Source organism: Lycium ferocissimum, chromosome 9, assembly GCF_029784015.1.
Source record: "Lycium ferocissimum isolate CSIRO_LF1 chromosome 9, AGI_CSIRO_Lferr_CH_V1, whole genome shotgun sequence".
NCBI lineage: Eukaryota > Viridiplantae > Streptophyta > Magnoliopsida > Solanales > Solanaceae > Lycium > Lycium ferocissimum.
This window is the reverse complement of record NC_081350.1, coordinates 40,331,781-40,353,207: the sequence shown is the minus strand read 5'-3', so window position 1 is coordinate 40,353,207 and position 21,427 is coordinate 40,331,781. Positions and strand designations below refer to the sequence as shown.

The following is a 21,427-nucleotide window of genomic DNA, read 5'->3' as shown; positions in this document are numbered from 1 at the left end:
ATGTGAGTTGGAACAATATACGTAAGAAGATTAAAATGCAAGCTCGATCGAGGCATACTTTCTTAGAAATGCAAAATTTGAATATCTTTGGAGGCGGACTTTTAGTTATATTTAGTTATGCGGGATCCGCGGAGACTTTTAGTTGTGTTTAACTAAAAGTCACGGGAAAGCATTTTTAGTTATGTTTAGTTATGCGTCCCAAGATAACTTTGATAATTCCTTCACGTTATTGTGCCAAGTGTAAGAAAGATACAAGTTTGCTACATTAAAAGTATGCATTAAGATAAATTTGTTAACGAATTATCAAACTTTACGTACGGGGTATACTTATGCCTTATGGGCAGACTTTGCTATAAGCATATATATGTATTTGTCATTCCAAACTAATTATGGGTTGCATTGTATAAAGATGTTAATTGTTAAACACCACGGAAGCACGAACCCATTGTCATTAACGTGAGATACTAACTACTATTCGCTTAATTCGAACAATTTATTGTTAGGTTTTGAAGTATATATACGAGGATCCACAATTTAACGCTAATATTGATTTGTTAATTTATTTTGGGATATAACTTAATTACTACAAACATTTCACCGTTGCGGACGCAAAGTTTTATGGTTACTTGAATTTAATAGCTCAGCATTCGAAAAAAATCTAGTACTCTATATTCCGTTATGGAAAGGAAAGCATCACCGATAGAGGAAATAACAAAAGAAAATATGAAAATGCGTGAGTTAGCCGTATATCCTTGAATGCTTATTGTTTGGGCTCCTTCCCTACTGAAAGTTAATTATTTATTAGATTAGCGTTGGTCAAAGGAGGAGAAATGAATCTACTCCTCTATACTTCCTAAAGAACAAATGTAATGGAAGTCGTACAATGAAACGTGCTTACACCACAAGGATAGTCGTATTTCGTTCTATTAACATTTTTTATGGCATTTTAAAGAACGATTAATGTACCTCGATATCCTAATGAAATTGTGTGTATGAAGGCTTCAACCTAATCAATTTCTTGTTTGACACTAAGAAACGGTGAAGTTCGTGATGTAATACGATGGGACTTCAATCATAAAAAAGGAGAACAAAAAGCTTGAAATTCAAGTTATGGTGTATTTTAATGGGGGAGGGTTAAATAAGAAGAAGGTCTGATGTTTAGCCGTTGGAATTGAAGGAAATGTAAAGGGAAATGTCAAAATTGAAATTTTACCGTTTTAATGCGATGTGGCACTTGTCACGCGCCTCTTGGCGTGTGACTACACTCACTATGCCATGTGGCAGCTCGGGGATTAATTAAAACCCATTTTGCCAGAGTCAGGGGTGTCTTAAAGTGCAGTAATAGTTTGGGGACGAAAGTTGCAATTCGTGCCAAGTTCGGGGGCGTTTTAGTTACTTAAGCCTAATCAAAAAGTAGGACGGAGTTTCCTATAACTTTCACCAATATATGACTCGATGGTTACTACTTACTTGCATGATACCACTCGAACCTGGTAAATCCTGCACAATTTGTGATCAGTGTCAAGCCATTTGTGATCATTTCTTCATCGAGGAATCAAAACAAGATTATGAATTTTCAGTATAATTCTGAAACTAAATCAGTGAAAGGAAAAGTGGAGTCTAAGCTATATACAATGGAAGACCAAACAAAATTTATTTAACTGCATTTTCTAGTGCCTCTATTTACTCTTAGTTTTCTATGAAAGAGAAAAATCATTATAAATAGTAAGACGAATAAATGGATAATACTTAGATAATTTGAGTTGGTATTCAGCATCTTAGTAGATAATGGTAAACATTAGAGGCTTCAACACAAATGTCAAGGCTTGATTTGCATAGGTGTCAAATTTTAGAAATTTCCAGCATCAACAATACTGAACTATCTGAAACTATCAGTACTCATCAAAAAATCTGATATCCTTGATGCATGAGTTTTAATGAAATAGAGAATATAGGAGAAAATGAATATTCACTTTTCTAATGGATGCATTTGTATAATATGTCCAAGCTTGTCTGATGCGCATTTGCATATATGCATGTGGAACACTATCTATGTTACATGGACAGATCACAGATGAGCTTGGGTATGAGATGTTGCATATAAGTTTTTGACACTGCTATACAGTACTGTGTATTTTTAGAGATTAAAAGGGGTTACCCCTTTCCAAAAATGATGACCTTTCCATTTGCACGGTGGAAAATGAACAGTCCAGAATCATCGAATCACATATTTGATTCACGGGTTTGAATGTAAGAATTAGAAAACATTGCTCAGAATTAGAAAACATTGCTCACATCTGTCTCCTAAGGCATAAACAAAGAGTTGTATGATTTCTTCATTTTCTTTTTAAATTAAAATCTTGTCGGATAAATAAAAGAATAATTAAAGTACGTATAGTAATGAGCAAGAATCAGTTCTTAATTTAAAATAAAGAACTGTGAAAAATTGACCAAGATAGATGTTTCAATGAACTTTAACAGCATCTGGTGCAACTAAATTATTAGGTGCTCACCCCGTTCGTGTTGTATACTTGTTCACCAGTTTCATAATCTTAGGAATACTAGCTAACAAAAGTATGAGTTCCTCGAAAGGAATGAATATCCAGAATCAGAACATGTTTCATGATAAACTACATACAGAAATTAAGAATTACTAGTACCGTTCAATATGTATCTTCAACCACAAGCTTCACCTTGGTAAGAGATACTAAGCACTGGAAGGGACATTAGTAATTTATTGTTCAAGCAACTTTTGCTACTGTGATTGAGATTCATGAGGTCACGAGCTGTATTTTATTTAAAAACAAGTCACATTCGTTAACAAGGTATTAAGATCCTAACCTTTAGTTTTGGATTGACAAGAATAACTGGTCGGTTACCGGCTGCATCAGTCATAGCTCTCATATCCTGCATTATTCAGTGGGAGAAAAGGAATATAATAATCTGAATAAGAGTAATATGAGGAATATACAGCAGCTGGCTCATAGTGAATCACATCTATGATGCAATTTCCGACGGCATTCTGGGGAGCCACTAGAATGAACAAGTCATCTTGTTTGTCAACCTCCTTACCACCTGAAAACAGACAATTTTTTTTAGTAAATATGGAGTTGACCAAGAAATAATGAAAGAACCAATTTGAATTGAAAAATTTGAAGGTTAAGCATTCGTTTGAGCATGTGTAGACTTACACAACAAAGAAAAGAGTAATCACTCTACAGAAACATTTAGTAGGTATCTGGACATAAAAAATGTGACATTTGAAAAAAAAAAAATTGTATTTGAAAAGGTTGAAAAAGGGTATTTGGAAGTTGAATTTGTGTTTGGACATACATTTAAATTGAAAAAGATAAGAAATTTTATGTATGAAAAAGAATCACTTGAAAAAATGGTCAAAACTACTTTTGCAAACTTGAAACTCAACAAAAAATAATCCTACGCATTAACCAATGCTGTTTTGAACTCTTATTTTTGGAAAAAATAGAAAAGATTAATGTCCAAACAGGCCCTTATAAAGCTAAGAAGTTTCTACAATCAGCAATACTCCAACAACATTCTGAAATAAATCTCTCACCACAAAGAGAAATGTTGCGCGTGCATGGATAGATTTGTCTACATATTATGTCTTAAAGGACCATTTATAGTTGAACTATGCTTCTAAAAACATGATATTGGATGGGAAGAGAAACTCATCGAATGCAATTTTTGTCTTTAATACCTATAGAACCAATATTGACAAAGGTACCCAAAGCACCATAATCACCCCAATCCATGTACTCTAATATTTGTCGACTTCCTTTAAGCTGCAATGGCATCCCTGCAAGTGCACCATCCCCCATAGACCCTTGGATACAAACCTACGAATGAGATCTGAAGAAATAAATATGTATAATTTGCCGTACTTTAAAGATAATAGATCACCACTAAAAAAAACAGGAATTAGCGAGTGAAAAATCCATATCCAACCAGAAAAATCCATCACTAATTCTATTTAGAGACGGATTATCATAAAAATTATGTTAGCTACGAAATTTAGCAACAAAGTTCTAGCTAATTCCATTTTTTTTTTTTTTTTTTTTTTTTGTAGTGGATTAATCATGAAAGGAAAGAATAACCATCAGAGACATACCTTGACACGCTTTCCATCGTCAGCAAATGAAAGAGCAAGTACCCGGATGAGTTCCATTAGAGTACCTATTCGATAAACATCCTGTGGAATTAAGATACTGTCAAACCTAAATAAACTATGGGCATATAGTTAAAAAATGTTTTCTCACCGTTGAAGGATTCAGCTCCGGGATACTGATTTCTATCTGTCAATTTAAATATAAAGGTATTAATTTAACATGGATTTAAGCTAATTTAGATGAGAAAAAGGCCTGGACTACTTGTAGGTTCTAATGAAGAATAAAGCTATTTCTCCGGCATAAATAAATGCATGGCTTAGTTTCTTTTGTTCTTCAACGTTTCGCCACATAATTCCCATCTTTCTTTCCAAAAAACTAAAAAGCAAATTAAGTTCCAAATTCTGACCATGGCACAGCTGCAGAAACACGCTTTACATATGCGATTAAGTACAATTTCTCAAGATATTGAATAGCATATATTGTGAGTAATCCATATTATAAATTTACAGGATATTATTAAATAGAACTTGACAAGATTCATCTTTTGAGCTAGCTATTTTCATGCTTTTTATACCTAAAAAATACTCCAGTGGGCTGGAAGGTTTCTCTTTTTCTTTTCTCAAAATTAAGAAAAGGTCTCCTTTCCATGGTTTGAGTTAAGTGGACACCAGAATATGGCATATTTCCTACAAATAGGTAGAGTTGTTCATTGGAACTCTTTCAACTAATATTTATCGCATCTATTGATAAGTGTTTACAATATTTAGCTATCCCTTCTCGCAAAAGCATAAATTTTTAGAAACACAATATAAAAGATATCTTCAGTGACATCCCAGCACATATGAACTTCAAGGAGAAAATAATCTAGTGAATCTCTCCCTGTCAACAAATTTAAAGTATCATTACAAGTAAGTTTTCTTCATAGATACTCATCAGTAATTCACTCAAGTATTCATATCGTGGCTCAATAGGACAATGGTATTTCACACACAATAGCAAATAATATCTTGTATCTATTTCCACCACGAAAAGGTGACTTCTCAATCAAAATGGCGGCAAAGTTTGCCATTTATAAAAATGGTAGCAAAAGGAAATGTCTTAATTACGACGATGTTTAATCAAGATTATATTATGAAATAGCTTAAACTACTCTGTCCAACCTTATCTGAATTACTTTAGAATCGGAGCAACAACAACAACAACAACAACAAGCCCAGTATAATCCCACCATGTGGGGATCGGAGCGTATACCTTTAATCGAGTTTTCCCGTCATTGACAGCTCTTTGAGTAGCCTGAAGCACATCAGTATAGAAATATTCCCTAATTTCTCTTGAGTGAGGAATATTATTCAGTCTAGTTGGTATTCCTCTCCAGTCCTATAAAGATTTAAGCAAAATGGTCAAAGCTAAAAACCAATCATGTTTCTTTCTGTGCAACTCTCCTTAAAAAAAAAAAAAAAAAAAAGGGGGAATTTACGTCTGTAATTTACAATAGCAGATGATTACCTTGTTCAAAGATGCTATATCAGCTTGCTTGCTGATAATTGCTGTTTTTTCTGCAAACAAAAATTAGATTAAAGTTTCAAGGGTCCAAATTATCTTTGAGCTAAGTGATGACTGCTAATTTGGTTGGTCAGTAGTTAATAAGAAAAACAAAAAAGATGTCCTGCAAAAGGTCTTTTTTGTTGTTGAATGGAACATCTATTTCGTATTTGCTTTTGGGGAAAAAAAGAAAATGAATGAACTTGAAGGAAATACCTAAATATACAGAACGGTCGGGAAATTCGAGATGCAATATTTCCTCAAAAAAGAAGTATATTAAGCGTATTGTAAACGAAGAAAAAGGAAAAATTGGAATTATACACTAGGTTTAACATATGGATGCTTTAGTTTCTTCTCTGATTGCACCCGCGAAATGCTTTAAAATATACCCACATACTATAAAGTGCAAACATAAAAGCTGCAAAGGCTCTATCTTTGCCTCTCTTATAGATTTATATGCTGACGAAGTCAACAGGAATAGTTAATATATATAGTTCTCCAGAGAATATAAAGAACCTAAACAGAGATATTTATAAAGAAACAAAAAATCCACACCTAATTTTCCGGCATCTTGTTCCTCTTTCGGCACTCGTGACAATAATGAGTCAATTTCTGCAAATACTGCATCTTTACCGCGGTTCCCATCAACCTGTATGTCACAGCTCATAAATACAAATTACTCGAAAAAGGTCTAGAATTTAAAATTTATAAGGAGTAAATGTCAAATCTACCTTATTCATTATATTTGAGTACACTGGTAATATTGCTTCAGCATTTTGCTTGTATATTTGTAGACGTGATTTCACCTGAAACACATTTAGCACACCTGTTTAAACACTTAAACTGTAGAGTTTCGGATATATTAGATGCTTCAACGTTTCTAGGTATCTCCAAGATGGACAATAGGATTAGTCTATATTATGGTGTCTTGAATATGATAAACACAATAATGATTTTTATAAGCATGTCTTAGTATCAAGTATTCATCTAGTAAATATATATTTATTTATTTTTTATAATAGTGGTGTCCGAGCCAGCTTGCTTGCGCGCACCTCAACTAATTTCACGCGATACCTGCTTACTTTGTCCACCAAAGCTTAGACGGATGAGAAGAAATCACTAGTATTTTTTGTCTCTTCCGCTGGGATTTAAACCTAAGACCTCATGGTTCTCCTCCCACTTCATTGACCACTAGTAAACTAAAGAAAGACAAACAATGGGGTGGGGGTTATGGGATTAAAATTACCTTTTCCTCTGTGTCATCAGGACGAGTTATGAGCCTCGCTTTGATGTCCTTGGTCTCTGGAGGGAAATTAGTAACATGGTATATCTTTCCTGTGAGAGGATCTAGCCTTCGACCAACACATCTGTCAATAAGAATCCCATCAGGAACCTGTAAAATAAAGGCCTTTTTCTGTAAAACATCGAATATAAATCAACAGATCGATGTTGCAAGAGGTCATCAACTGGACCTTAAATATATTTGTTAGAATTGCAAAAAGAGACACAAAACGTTTGAAATTTCAATTAGGAGAATGCATTTGCATACTTTGTTTTAATGAGCTGTATATTTAGTTTCATCATCTATGCACTTGTATGTCGAACTTGTCCTCTTATAGGGATTCTCCGAAGATATTTCAAATTCTGTTATGGTTAAACATTAAAGTACAAGTGACAAAAAAAAAGAAATTGACCAAAAGAGCATATCATTGAAAATGGGAAAGAAAATGCAGCTTATGTAGTGGTGGGGTGGACGTACATCAAGCACGATATAGATATCCGGTCTAATATTCAACTTTTCCAGAGTTTCTGCTTGGGCCAGCGTTCGTGGATACCCGTCCAGAAGCCACCCTTTTTCTTTTGCATCTTCCCTTGATAATCGTGCTGTCACCATCTGCAACAGAATTCAACTTTAAATATCATAAAAAGAGAGTTATTCATTACAATACTAAGACATTTGAATGATCTCATACAGCTGTTACAATCTCATCAGGAACCAGGCGACCAGAGTTCATGTACTCCTTGGCTTTATTTCCAATATCTGTGCCAGCTGATAATTCAGCTCGTAGAAGATCACCAGTTGATATATGCACCAGCCCAAACTGAAAGAGACCATGATAAAAATATCATTCGAGGTGAGATTTTAAATTAGCCAACATTCACATTCACAAATTTTGTTTAGATCAACAAGTATAGACACACACGATTCGGAACCCAATGGCCTGACTACTTCCAATTCACATTGCGCCAGGTCAATGAAGGTCCTTATCTGGCCTTTTTTGTCATGCTTTCTCTTGAGCCAAGGGTCTTCCGGAAACAACCCCTCTACCTCCCAAGGTTTGGGTACACCCTACCCTCCCTAGACCCCAAGTTGTGGGATTTCACTGGGTATGTTGTTGTTGTTGTTGTTGATCGCGCAAGGCCAATGAAGGGAGAAGTGCTCCCTACTAGAGATTTCTCCCGAGACCTCTAGTTAAGGAAAGAGGGATCTCATCCATCCCACTATGTCCCTCGCTGGTCATGGAGAACAAATAACATACATTTGGCATGTAATGGAAATACATTAATACACCAACATACCCAGTGTGGTCCCACAAGAGGGGTCAGGGAAGGGTAGAGTGTACGCAGACCTTACCCCTACCTTGTGGAGGTAGAGAGGTTGTTTCCGATAAGACACTCGGCTAAAGAAATGTGTTATCAAAACAGGTTTGAAAAATACAATGGAAATGCATGCATAAAATTATCGGCATAACTGAAAAAGTTGGACAACTTAATTGGTTAAGTATATCCACCAATGGGGCACGGCCATTGATATGTAACACAACGCCATGAACAATCAATCAACTATGCCTCAATCCTGAACTAGTTCGGGTCGGGAAAATAAGCTGCTAATAGATAATTCTGACCATCAAACAGGTAGAAAAAAGACGGACCTTTTGTACAATCAATTCACATTGAGTCCCTTTACCAGATGCAGGGGCACCTGATATCATCACCTTTAAAGGCTCACTTCTACCACATATCACCTGGAAATAGAAACAAAAACTTAATTTATTTATTTTTGTAAATTTTTAACCAGTAAATGAATGGAAATCAAGTAAGTCCATAGTAAAATAAACCAACATGGGTTAACTTTCAAACTTCCTAAAAATCTTAATTTTAGTTTTCATTAGCTAGTAGGAGTAAATGGAAAAAAATTAATTCGAAACAACACACACACAAAAAAAATACTTCCATAAATTTAATTCTATAGTAAAGTAAACCAAAACATATTAAATTTCACAAAATTTACTTCCAGAAATTTCACCCTAGAAACCCTTCAGAAATGTATGTACTCCCTCTGTCCCAATTTATTCAAATTTCGAGAGTCAAACTGGTTAATTTTGTCTGTGAATTCAGGCATGAAATCTGTAAGTTTTTTGAAATAAAATTTAAGAAACTACATAAAAAGTACTTACAAGTCACAATAACTGACAATTCAAAATATTTAAACGAGATACGAAAAAAGGACGATCAAAATAAAGATTTGTTTGGACCTCGAAATCCGAAAGGTGCCACGTAAATTGAGATGAAGGGAGATATAACAACAATTGAGTTTAAGTTATATACTATCACTGAAAAAATATCTACAACTAAACCTCCTTAAAATGTCGGATTTGTAAACTTAAAAATAAGACAAATTACCAATCGCGTAAATCATTTTTACACTGGGGGTGTATATAACTTAAACTCATCACTATTTATACATGCTAACCTTGATTTTATGTTTTTTCCTCAAATGGATCCCTCGATTGACATTGCGAGACGCGGTTAGTTGCTTCGAGTAAACACTTGATGATGATAAATGGAGTGAATTCGAAGAAATTGGCCATATTAAACGTACTGATGATGAAGAAAAAGAATTATTTGTACAAATAGGAGAAAATTTTGGGTTTGAAGAAAGATTGTGATAATTATTATGAGTAGAAATGAAAGGAAAATTCATAGTGACTGAAGCTATCATTGCAATGGAAGAAAAAAAGAAAAAAAGAGGGAAAGAAGAGTAACCTGACAATGGTAGATATTAACGAGATTAACTGCCAACCACAAAAATCCATTTGGGCTTGCCCCGCTTTTAAAATGGGCCTTAAGAATAATAAGTTAGGTGTGATTTGCGCAAATAGGATTTTCGGGTGCCACCGTTTAAGTTTTGGCCACGTTAAAGAAAAAAAGATGCAGTAATAACATTTTTTTTTTGTTAGAATTGGAAGCAAAATTCTAGTGAGTTGTAAGGATTTCTTAATTGATACTGCGCAAAACGTGTCTTAACAATAAGTTGGAGAGGTCTCCGGTAGAACCTCACAAGAACAAGTAATTCAAGTCAATATAAACAATCAAAAGTACTATTAAAAGCATGATAAAGCTGTTTAGAAAAAAAAAAAAAAAAAGAGTAGATAATAGCATAAATCTGAGCAATACGATTAAGCATTTCGAAAAAGATATCTAGTACTAGCAAATATGATAGTTTCAATTCTTGAACTTGTTCTTGAAAGCTTCTTACCAAAAAAAAAAAAAAAAAAATTATTGGGATACGCTCGTTCATTATTGATGCAGGTGGTTGTACATGGGGAGCAGATATTTGTACAAGTTTGTTCAATTGAGAAGACTAAAGGAGAGTGTTGGCTTTGTAGAAAGCCGTGTTGCAACGATTCAAGTTGGACTTGATTTTTTGCCGACTGAGCAAATTAATAGAACACTTTATCGGATTTATATCTATTCCATGGTATCTATGCCCTTGACATTAATAGTTGGAGATAAAACTTTCTTAATTTCAAAACTCGTGTTTTAACTTGTTATTGTCTTGCTTTGATTAAGAAACATCTGACAATTTCTTTGTAGGGTTTATGACAGTGTTCAGGATGAATGTTGGATGAGTTCCATGGACGCAACAAAAAGACCTTAAAGGGTTTATATTTGTAGTGGAGATCTGTGCGCTGGTTGTTGTTTTTTTTTGTTACTCAATTTAATTCTTGTTCAACATTATGTTAATTTTAAAGCAGTTTGGAAAATACCTTTAAAATCAACATAATTTATGAAAAACACATTCTCCATAGTTCTCAGGTGGTTCCATTACTCGCTAGAGTTGCATTTGTCGGAGGTTGTGTGAGACCTAGGCCTTGATGTTAACGTTCTCTTTTCCCTCTCCATATTATTAATTAAAATGATAACTAATCAACATTATATTATAAAACAGTTCTACTAACGCAAGCTAGTTTGATGTAAGCTTTACAACATACATCTATTAGCAATATTTATTTATATAGGTAATAGTTCTTTCAAGTTAACAAAATGTTAGTCATCTGGTTCTTCTTGTCAAAAACTTTATTGACTAATATAATTAAATTAGTAGTTTAATTCAAAGTTATAAAAATATTAGATAAAGTTCTATTATTGAACATTTAATAAAATAACTTGAAAATTTGGAGAGGAGATTTACAATACTAAAATTGTTACAACCATACAAATATAATGAATATTTTCATTAATTGAAAAGGTTAAATGATGAATACAAGGAAATAATGAAGTTTTCATTTCGAGGACTCAAATCTGAGACCTACCTATCCCCTAGATTACATATAAATACTCTTTAAATAAAAAAAATTGCTTGCTTACCTTAATTTGAAGATGGATTGTTCGCAAATGGATCAATAACTCACTAATGAAGAATGAAAAGATGATGCATACAATCCGTTTAAATTTGGGAGGATCATTTACCCGCCCATTTATTAACTTAGTTAATTTTAACCCCCTAATTCAAGCCAATCTAAAAGTTTGAGCGAATATATAAATCAAATTGACGCATGAGAATCCTCGTCAAATACTTTTAAAAATTTATCAGATACTTGAACAAATTATAAGAAAACAACAAAAAGTAAAAGTTAAATAAACATTAAACGAATGGGGCTATGACCCCATTGATTAGCCCACTAGCTCCAAATCTCAAATAACTTTTGAACAAATTATTGGCTCATCCATTTATTAACTCAGCCTATTTTAAATTTTAATTAATTTTTTTGCGCGGAATGTCCTTCAAAGGCACTGATCTTTAATTTTTGTCCCTCAAATTATTGGTCTTTAATTTTTGCCCTTCACCTAAAAATCCATGGATTCTGGGTTCGAACCTCCGTTCGGTCAAAAATTAAAAAACAAATTCGCAAGCCAGAGCCTTATAAGGCATAATTTGGGCAAAAGTATGCCTTAAGACAAATCTCTGTCTTAAAGCCTAACTTTTACTAGAATAAGCTTAATTTTGCTACAAACCCCTGCCTTAAGACAGACTTTTGCCCAAACCATGTCTCATAAGGTTCAAACTCTACCTTAAGATAGATTTGATTGAGCCGGTTTCGAACCCAGAACCTCGAATGTTAGGCAAAGGGTAAAAATAAAAAACCAGTGCCTTTGAAGGGTAATCGTGCAACTGACCCATTTTAATCCGCTTAAATTCAATCTAAACCCGCCCCCCTTTTATCAGCCTAAATGATGCCAAGGCAAGGCAATCCTGAAGTGCAACATGCTGATAGAGAAACCATGGCTCTAAGATTTTATAACTAAGGCTACAGATTGGGTAAAATAAGTTTATATTCTCAATCACAATGTACCAAATTGTTCGTTCGATATGATGCTAATTCTTTTTTAATCATTGAATAATTCATCAAAATAAGCTCTTTCATATAAAGAAAACTAGGGACAATATCTTTTTTTATTTTGGTTTTAACAATTCCAAATATAATATTCACTAGCACAATTAATCCGAATTCGCATCGTATAAAGTGCATTATTAAAGGAGGGGAGAGCAGTAACTACAAGAAATTGGCAAGAGGTTCAATCCCTTGTTCCATCCACATAAAATGGCAACATCTCTCCACCAGTTAATAGTTGATTTCTAGCAATATTTACAACCCATAGATACAACTCGGAATCGGGTCCCGACTATCTGAAAAATGCAGACTGAACCAGAAGATCACAAAATGCAACATAACAAGGACTAAACCAAACGAATAACAAAATTAAACATCGCAACTCGAAATCGGATCCTGGCTATGCGAGAAACACATACTGAAGGGGAAGATCACAAAATGCAACACAACAAAGGGTGAACAAAACAAACAACAAAATTAAACATAGGTACAAGAATCATTAATATTATGAGAAGAGCCTGTCAAAGATAAACAGATCCATCACTATTAATAGAAATCTAGAGAAATGATAAAGACATATGATGTTCATCCTACCAACTGATGAAACTTTACTTCACTAGCATGCAATGACTTCTTCTATAAAGAATTTAACAAAACTTTAGGAGTTTATTGTTCTCTCTCTTCCAAATACCCTACAAAATGACAATAAAAGTAAAATAGAATGCTTTTGACATCTGCCACTCTGATCTTCAATGGTTGGTTGGTTTGCTTCTTGACTTCTTCAATCCAGCTTCACTGATGAGAACAAATAATGTACAAACCAGAAAGAGGAAAGGAACCCGACTGTGCCTGTTGCAAACATAATCGCCAAGACCATGAAGAGGGAATATCCGAGGTAAAGGGTGGCGGAAACAGGACCGCTTAAACTCTTGAGGTCGAATATTAGATAGTTGATAGAGTACATGAAAATGTATATCGCGACAGAACCTGAAGCAAAGAAAGACTTCCACCACCATTTCCAGTCCTCCACACACAGATGCATGTATGTCAAAACAAGAGACACCTCAGCACAAACGACGACAAGGAGAATCATAACAATGAGGAGGAACCCGAAGACGTAGTACACACGACCCATCCATAGACTCGACATGATAAAAAAGAGCTCAATGAAAAGAGTACCGAAAGGTAAAGTGCCTGCACCTAGAACCAAAAGCCAAGATGGGTATTTTTGTGCTGGAATTTCACGTGGGATTTGGTTGGTTCGGACTGGATATTCAATATGAGGTGCCTTTGCCCCGAGATAGCCACCAATTAGGGTTAGGGGGACGGAGATACAGAACCAAAGTAAAATGAGCACGACAAATAGAGAAAACGGAATAGCTCCAGTGCTGTGACTACCCCATAACAAGAAGTTCAATATGGTCAGAATAGTAAAAGCAATTCCAGGGAAGAAACAAGCAGCCTTCCACGCGACGGAAACCCAGCCTTTGTGGTCCCCACAGAAGATCGTCCTCCAGAGACGAACGGAAACATAGCCAGCTGCAACACCAAGAATCATGTAAAAGAATAGCATACCTGTTATCAACGTTCCTCGAGATGCTGGGGACATAAATCCAAGGGCAGCAAACATAATAGTCACTACACCCATCCCCAAGATTTGAACTCCGTCCCCAACCATCGCGCACAGAAGGCCAGGGTTACTAGGGGCACGGAAAACATCACCAACGACAAGTTTCCACCCGGATAACTCCTCGTTCATCTGAGCCTGAGCTTCTTTGTCGAGCTCATCATACCTCGCCAGATCCCTCCGGACTGTTCTCAAAAAGATCACGAGGACAATACCAGCCAAGAAAGTAATCACCATAAGGGAATTGAGGATCGAAAACCAATGAACTTTTGCACCTTCCATTTTCAAATAAGCATCCCATCTCGATGGCCACTTGATGTCACTCTCCACAAAGTTCACCTCATAACTAAAAGCCAGGGGCTCATTTTCTTTAATAGCCATGGACACGGTTGTGGGGTCACACTTAATTGGAGACGGGAGCTTATTGTACATTTTAAGGTTCTTTAACGAATCAGGGGTATGCTGGATACTACAAGGTACGACCTCAAATCCAACAACCATATATCCAGGTGTCTCAGATCCAGTACTTCCAACGGTTGAGATCACTTCCGATCCATCCCCAGTACCCATCACACGAGCCACATTGGTCTCTTCAAATTTATGAACAAGAACCGTAAACTTCAAATGATTAAACACATAGTATGCATCTTGGACTTTAATCCCAACCGGATAACCCGTCCATCGCAAGAAGTAATTCTCCTTCTTGGTATAACGAATCGCGGGCAGATTATCAAGAATCAAATTAACCTGATACATCTCATCAATCCTCTCTTTTAAAAGCTTAAATTCCTCACCAGACAAAGGTTTTGTTTGACACAAGAAAACTTCAGTCTCATTTGTATACATCTTAAACCTATAAGGTGAATTCTCAATCCTATCACCCATAAGGAGTTCACCTAGATTTTCAGCACTGTCCTTAACACCCTCATTAGGCTTACAAAAAGGCAAACTATAATAACTATAAGGCAATTCAGTATCAATTGAAGTCAATGAATTTACCTTAACATTCAAGAAATCACCAACCCCATATTTATGTGGATAACTACCAGGCAAATAAAATCCATGACACAATTCAGATATCAAACAGATAAACAATACCCAAATCTTGAATTTATCAAAAGATCCCATTTTTACCACTTCTTTGCTCAGATCTATATGAAAGATCAAATTTTTTTCAATGGGGTTTCAATAAATATCAAGATCTATGTATGAAATGAAAGTTATATCAGATCTGATTAATATTTGAAACAAGAATAATGAAATATATAAGATCTTGCTCACCTCTGATGGAATAATAGGCGTTAAAATGGAGATGAGAGTAACATTTGAACTGAGGAAGATCTAAAACAAAGGTGGTGGAAATATTATACAGTCTATATGACTTAGGGAATTTATATATACATAATTATGTTGCTTTACTTCGTCGGTGGGAGATCTTGACTAGCATTTAGGACCTTCATTAAATTGACTTATATGTCCCTCACCAATTGTGGTATTTAAATTGTTTCTTTTTGGGATTTTTTTCTCTCCAAAAAATACATGTATATACAAGGAATAAACTGTATTTCGTGAACGCTACTCACAAATCGTAGTTACTGATGTGAATTGCAAAAGGTATTTTACAGAATGTGATTTACATGTAAGCGTTTTGCCACTTATAAATCACCTAGTGAATGTGGTGTATAAATCACATTCGAGAATTAATACGACTTGCAATTCACTTTTTGAATACGACTTACATGTACGAGATGTCACTTGCAAATTGCAATTACTACTTACAAATCGCATATATTGAATGTGACTTTACATTTCTAATATGGTATCTCACTATTTTGGATGATATTTCCTCTTCTTCACTATTCATAAATCCTTTTCCACCCCCTTCGATGTATTAGCATTTTTGACGATAAAAGAAGCTCGTCCTCTAATTTATTTGTCTGATTTTGGCAAAGACTAGGTATAATCAAACTCAAACTCCTTCCTTGCAGGCGGAATTTTCTTTTGATATTATTGTACTATTCCGTATGATAAAAATTAAAGCTCTTCCCGATTTTAACCCATTCAAAATTAAATTTTTGTTGGTGTACTCTCATTTTTATTTTTGGAAAAGATGTCTATGCGATTTTTATTTTATTTTTTTTTGGCCAAAAAGAAACATATAGTTTCATTTTTTGCATGAATTGCTTTCATTTTTATTAGTCTATAACTCTTAAAAGTTGTTATTGTCTGTCAAATGTCAATGTTCAGAACTTTAACTACAAGATGCAATTAGAAAATTTATTTGTACAACGTATTATAAGACATTTCTTTATCTTTAAAGATTCATTGCCATGCGAGAGAAAAACTATATTTTTTTCTGGCCATACTCTAGTTGCATATTCCGTACCTAATTTAAAATCAAAGTTATTGCCATACATCACCCATCACCTAGATCTATGTTTTTATATATAGGTAGAGTTGCCTAAAATCTAAAAGGGTATATTTTACAGCTTGCAAAATGCCCCTTTGCTTTTTCATGCTTGTCACGTAAATGGCCTGCAACTAATTGGATCTATATATATAAAGCCTAAATATAATTAATTGCCAAATAATCATCTAAGTTACCAATGATTGTGAGAATTATTATATTATATTATAAGAATAGATAAAGAAAGCTTTTTTATTGACACGTAGGACGTGAATGTCCTACCATGAATTGTTTATACAGTATAATAATTGATGTATATATTTTTTTAGTATGAAAGAGGCCTGCGATTGGAGATATACTATAATGACGCATCAATCCAAAATAAGTTCTAGATGAACTACAACCAAATTTCTCTACAACAGTAATTCTTTCTAACAACATTTTATCATAACAATCATGTTTTCTTTGCAATCGATTTTCAAATTATAATATATTATATATTCTCTATAACAACATTTCATGGTAATAACAAAAAAAATATTCTGACAAATTGCACCATTATAAAAAGGCATAGTTCTATATAAGTCATAACTTCTTGATTTAAACTTAACCAAGAAATTGTAGGAGGCCTGCGATTGGAGATATGAAAAATAAAAATGTCTAATGAGAATGAACTTTATATCTTTTAGAATTAGGATGAATAAACCTTTTTTTTTTGTTCAAGAAAAGAGCTTTTTAAAACTTAAGAAGCACGATACAGTATAGAAAGCTTGGATGAAGAAATCTTACCAAAATCAGTAAAGAAATATAATTTGCTTAAAGAGTAAGAATTTGCTTTACTACAAATGCAATTTATCTTTGATATCTAGCAATCTAGCCCATGTGGTTTAATTTCCAACATAACAAAAAGAAAAAAAAAAGTAATGAGCAGATTTTTTCATAGTTATTTGGCATTTAACGTTAATAAAAACTAACTTAGATGGTTAAAATGCAAATTAAACTGAATGTTATTTTCTTTAATTAGTTTCTAAGTTGCTCTCCTCTATTAACATAGACATATACTCGCCCCGTTTCATTTTAAGAGTGTAAAAAAGAGAACTTTGAATATTGTGATTTAATATTCTTTTTGAATATTGTGATTTTAAAGGAAGCGTTGATAAAGGTAAACTAAGAATATTAAAAATTAAAAGCTAACTAGATATATAAAGATGAAGTGTTTTTTGAATAAAGTGAAAAAAATAAAACACAAATTTAAATGGATGGATTAACATTTTGATATCCAACGTAACAATTAAATTTTAGAACCTAAAAGTCTTTAACTTGTAAGATAACATAAGTACACTCTTTCTCAAATACCTTATAACATTTTAAATGTGTATTTGGAAGGAGTGTAGGTAGGGGCATAACTATAATAGAAATTACAAATTCGGCAGAATTTAGTAATTTTAACTCAAATTTTGTATTTATAGAAAAAAGTATATATATATATATATATATATATATATATATATATATATATATATTCAAAATCTAATAAATAAAAGATTGAATTATAATTTAAAATCTATAAATTCGTGGATGATTAACTTTTACATTAAGGTTCTCTTAATTCTTTTGTTTTTTTTTTGGGGGTCCAAGGGTTTTCCTTATTCATAATTTCAAGAAAGTCAACTCCTAACGCCGTGCGCAACATAAAGAGCCCGTTTGGATTGGCTTATAAGTTGGCTTATAAGCTGTTTTCACTTTTTTGAGTGTTTAATTTCACAATAAATTTTAAAGTCATTTTGTGCTTAAAATAAGCTCAAAAAAATAATTGACCCATTTAACTTAGTTTATCTAAAGCAAATTAAAACATAAAAAAAAAAATGTTGGACTACCCCAACTTATTTTTTTTTAAACTTATAGTTCTGTAAATGTTTTTGTTTATAAGCCAATCCAAACGGGCTCAAACTTTCATAACATGGGCAACTTGATAATAACACAGTTCCCAAGTATCATTGTCCCCGGTAAAAAAAAAAGCAGTTCACAGTTTACCAAATTAGATGCATTAGCGATAAATAAACTAGTTTAGTAAGAAGTATACTTGACAAAAAAAAAAAAAAACTTGACAAATCATTTTTTTTTATTTTTTTTCGTTTTTATCACGGTAGTGTCCGAACCATCCTGTGCGTCGGACGTCAACTACTTCTCACAAATACAATTACTAAAGAAGGTTTCTATCAATCTACACATAGACAAATAGAGAATGTGATCAATCTACACATAGACAAATAGAGAATGTGATCAATCTACACATAGACAAATAGAGAATGTTTAGTTATTTGACCCACAAAAAGAGTTGTAGGCGGTTGAACATATAACACAAGAATCAACCAAAAAGCATGACAAGTCATTCGCCAACACTTTTACCAACAATAAGATTATGTTCGAGTTAACATGAAATTCAAATGAATCAAGGAGAAAATCATCTTCTTATTTGGAAAAATGATGGAATAATTTGCGTCTTGTGTTGTTGACTAAAATTTGCTTTAAAAGTATTTTTAAAACTCAAAAGAAGGTGTATTTCGATCACTATTGGCAGGGGGTCGTCCATCTCTAATTAAACCACTAACGTATCACGATAACTTTCAGCAAGTTTTTTCGAATGAATTTTACATGGAAAAAACGTTAAAAGATTTGCGATTGAAAATCACAATTAATTACAAGAATATAAGTCGTAGTTATCAAATGTGATTCATAAGTAACAGCTTTCAAAAGCGCATTATAAGTTAGTTGCCAAATGCAATTTATAAGACGCAATTGTCAAATGTGATTTATGAGTCACAGTTGTGCCATTTATCAGTCCGAGTTGTTAAATGTGAATATCAATTCTAAAATGCGATTATTATTATTATTATTATTATTTTCACTTAAATATTTCTCAAACAAGTTTTTTAAAAATATTTTACAAGTATACTTCAAATGCTAAGTTCTTTTTTTTTTTTTTTTTTTTGGTAAATCAAGATGCTTAACATAGTTTAAACAAGCTATTACAGACTAAGGAGGGAACGAGTCCCAAATTGTTTTTGGGTTAACCCCATTAATGTTGTTGTTTCAAAAAGGCACAAACGCTCATGTTAGTAGATTCCTAAGACGTCATTACCGGTCCAAAACACTTCAAAGAATAAACATCGATGAATGGCGCAATATAATCTTCACTCTTCCAAAAAGCTTCTTCATGGCTCCCTCCTTCGCTAGCAAATCAACGACCCTATTTTACTCCCGGTAGCTTTGTTTTAGCTTAGTTGTTCCAACAGAAATCTAAGTTTATTATTTGCAAAAACTATGTTAATGTCATTACTTGAGTTACAATTCTTGACAAGCAAATCCCAAAAATAGTGAAGTCTTTTGGGCCAAAAGACTATATTTAAGTTGTGTATTAGAACAGATGCATCAGAGCAATTCAATGGCAATCAAATTTTTCTAGTATTTTTTAACGAGATTTTATTCACTGCGGACTTGCCGTACAATTTTATTAGTCCAGTAATACGACGGTATGCCAATTTTCGGGTTAAGATACTTTAAGATAATTTTTTATAAACCTTACAAAGTTATTAAATTTGATTTTCGAAGTAATATGAAACCTTACATTCGTTTGTAAGAAAAGAAAGGAAACAGGTAATCACACTCCTACTACAATTAAAGGATTATTTTTTTACTACAACTACGAAACTGAACCCTCTAGTAAATCAAATATTAGACTTCACATACAACTAAACAACTATTTAGTACTCTAGAAAATTGCAACATCCAACACTAGTGACGTGAAAGCATATACTATAATTTTTTTGAGTGGAGCAAGACTGAAAAAGAAGTCCAAAAGACTAAATGTGCGTGTGAATTCAATCTATTTCTCACGATAACTTTTTAAATAGTAATATCTCTTTTGGCACCTAAAAGATTGAAACTTGCAAGATAAATGAAACACAAAGACGACGAGGTTTAATTTTTTTTACATCTTTCTCATAACAAGGTCAATGATATTTAGGTCCATTAGGTGCGATAATATGGGGACTAATTCCAACTTGAGGGAAAGCTAAATTAGTAGTAAATGGTACCAATTTTTCTTAGATTTTCTTTTTCTCTAGTGCTTATTAGGCTCGTTTGGACATAACTTTTTTTCTGTATTTTCAAAACATTGTTTGTTTGTACATTAGAAATAGCCTTTAGGTTAGTTCTTGAAGATGCATTTTTCAAATTAAATCAGTTTTTTCAAGTGAAATTTTTCCAGCTCATAAACTTTAATTTTTCTAAATGCATGTTCAGACACATCTTCAATTTTCAAATGCCATTTTTCAACGTCAACTTTAATACTTGTTTTTTCCCAAGTATCACCCGATCTATATCCAAATGCCTATTAAGTAAATGACTTGAATCTTTGCCCAGAAAATGATGTTACTTGCATTAATGGACAAGTCCAATGCGTGTTTCTCTTATGGGATGCATTGTGTGGGTCATGAATTTTAAGTACACTGTACTATCTATCTCCCATTAATTCCATTTCCTTATACTTTGGTCGGTGATAGGGGCATCATCTTTATGTTACTTATCATATTCTCTTAGTTGCTAAATTATCATTTATCACGATCCAAGTTTATAACAATATGCATGCATTGTGCGCTTTGATCCAGTAGATCTCATGAATTTATTCATTGCCCGCCTCATAACCAGCTTATCAAAATATTAAAAAGTAAACACACGAAGAAGTCAAAGGAAGTTGGTTCAGTATATGCTATATATTCATAAAAAATAATTTTAACTACATATAAACAATATTTTTTTTTCTTATGTCTTATCTTACATATCGCTTAACTTGTTCTTCATTTTCTATGTGAGGTTTGCCTATGTGTCATGCTATACATTTTCTCTTTAAAAATTTGAATCCAAATAAATGTCAAACAAAACTCTATATTGCGAATTCAAACTCTATCTTGCGATTTTTTTAATTTTTTGACTGAGCGAGGGTTCGAACCCGAAACCAAGAGGTTTTTAGCGAAGGACAAAAATT

General features: G+C 33.4%; 2 protein-coding genes across 3 annotated transcripts; both read right to left on the bottom strand.

Annotated features, from left to right (window-relative positions):
- Window positions 1-1,403: 1,403 nt before the first annotated feature.
- LOC132030767 (adenylate kinase 5, chloroplastic) lies at window positions 1,404-9,706 on the bottom strand. 2 transcript variants are annotated; one of them, XM_059420509.1, is made up of 15 exons: window positions 9,424-9,706; window positions 8,603-8,695; window positions 7,643-7,771; window positions 7,429-7,563; window positions 6,916-7,062; window positions 6,401-6,475; window positions 6,225-6,318; window positions 5,634-5,683; window positions 5,379-5,504; window positions 4,278-4,313; window positions 4,130-4,210; window positions 3,755-3,857; window positions 2,996-3,075; window positions 2,842-2,907; window positions 1,404-1,500 (listed from the first exon to the last, which is right to left on the bottom strand). In XM_059420509.1, exons 1-15 carry the CDS (start codon window positions 9,670-9,672, stop codon window positions 1,438-1,440), a joined length of 1,527 nt encoding a protein of 508 aa, XP_059276492.1. In that variant the 5' UTR covers window positions 9,673-9,706; the 3' UTR covers window positions 1,404-1,437. The 2 variants fall into 2 exon arrangements, with proteins under 2 accessions (XP_059276492.1, XP_059276491.1); XM_059420508.1 differs by having other exon boundaries at window positions 3,719-3,857; window positions 9,424-9,705.
- Window positions 9,707-12,867: 3,161 nt separating this feature from the next.
- On the bottom strand, window positions 12,868-15,355 carry LOC132030766 (transmembrane 9 superfamily member 11-like). Its single transcript, XM_059420507.1, has one exon. The coding sequence runs from the start codon at window positions 15,099-15,101 to the stop codon at window positions 13,128-13,130; it is 1,974 nt and encodes a 657-aa protein (XP_059276490.1). The 5' UTR covers window positions 15,102-15,355; the 3' UTR covers window positions 12,868-13,127.
- Window positions 15,356-21,427: the final 6,072 nt, after the last annotated feature.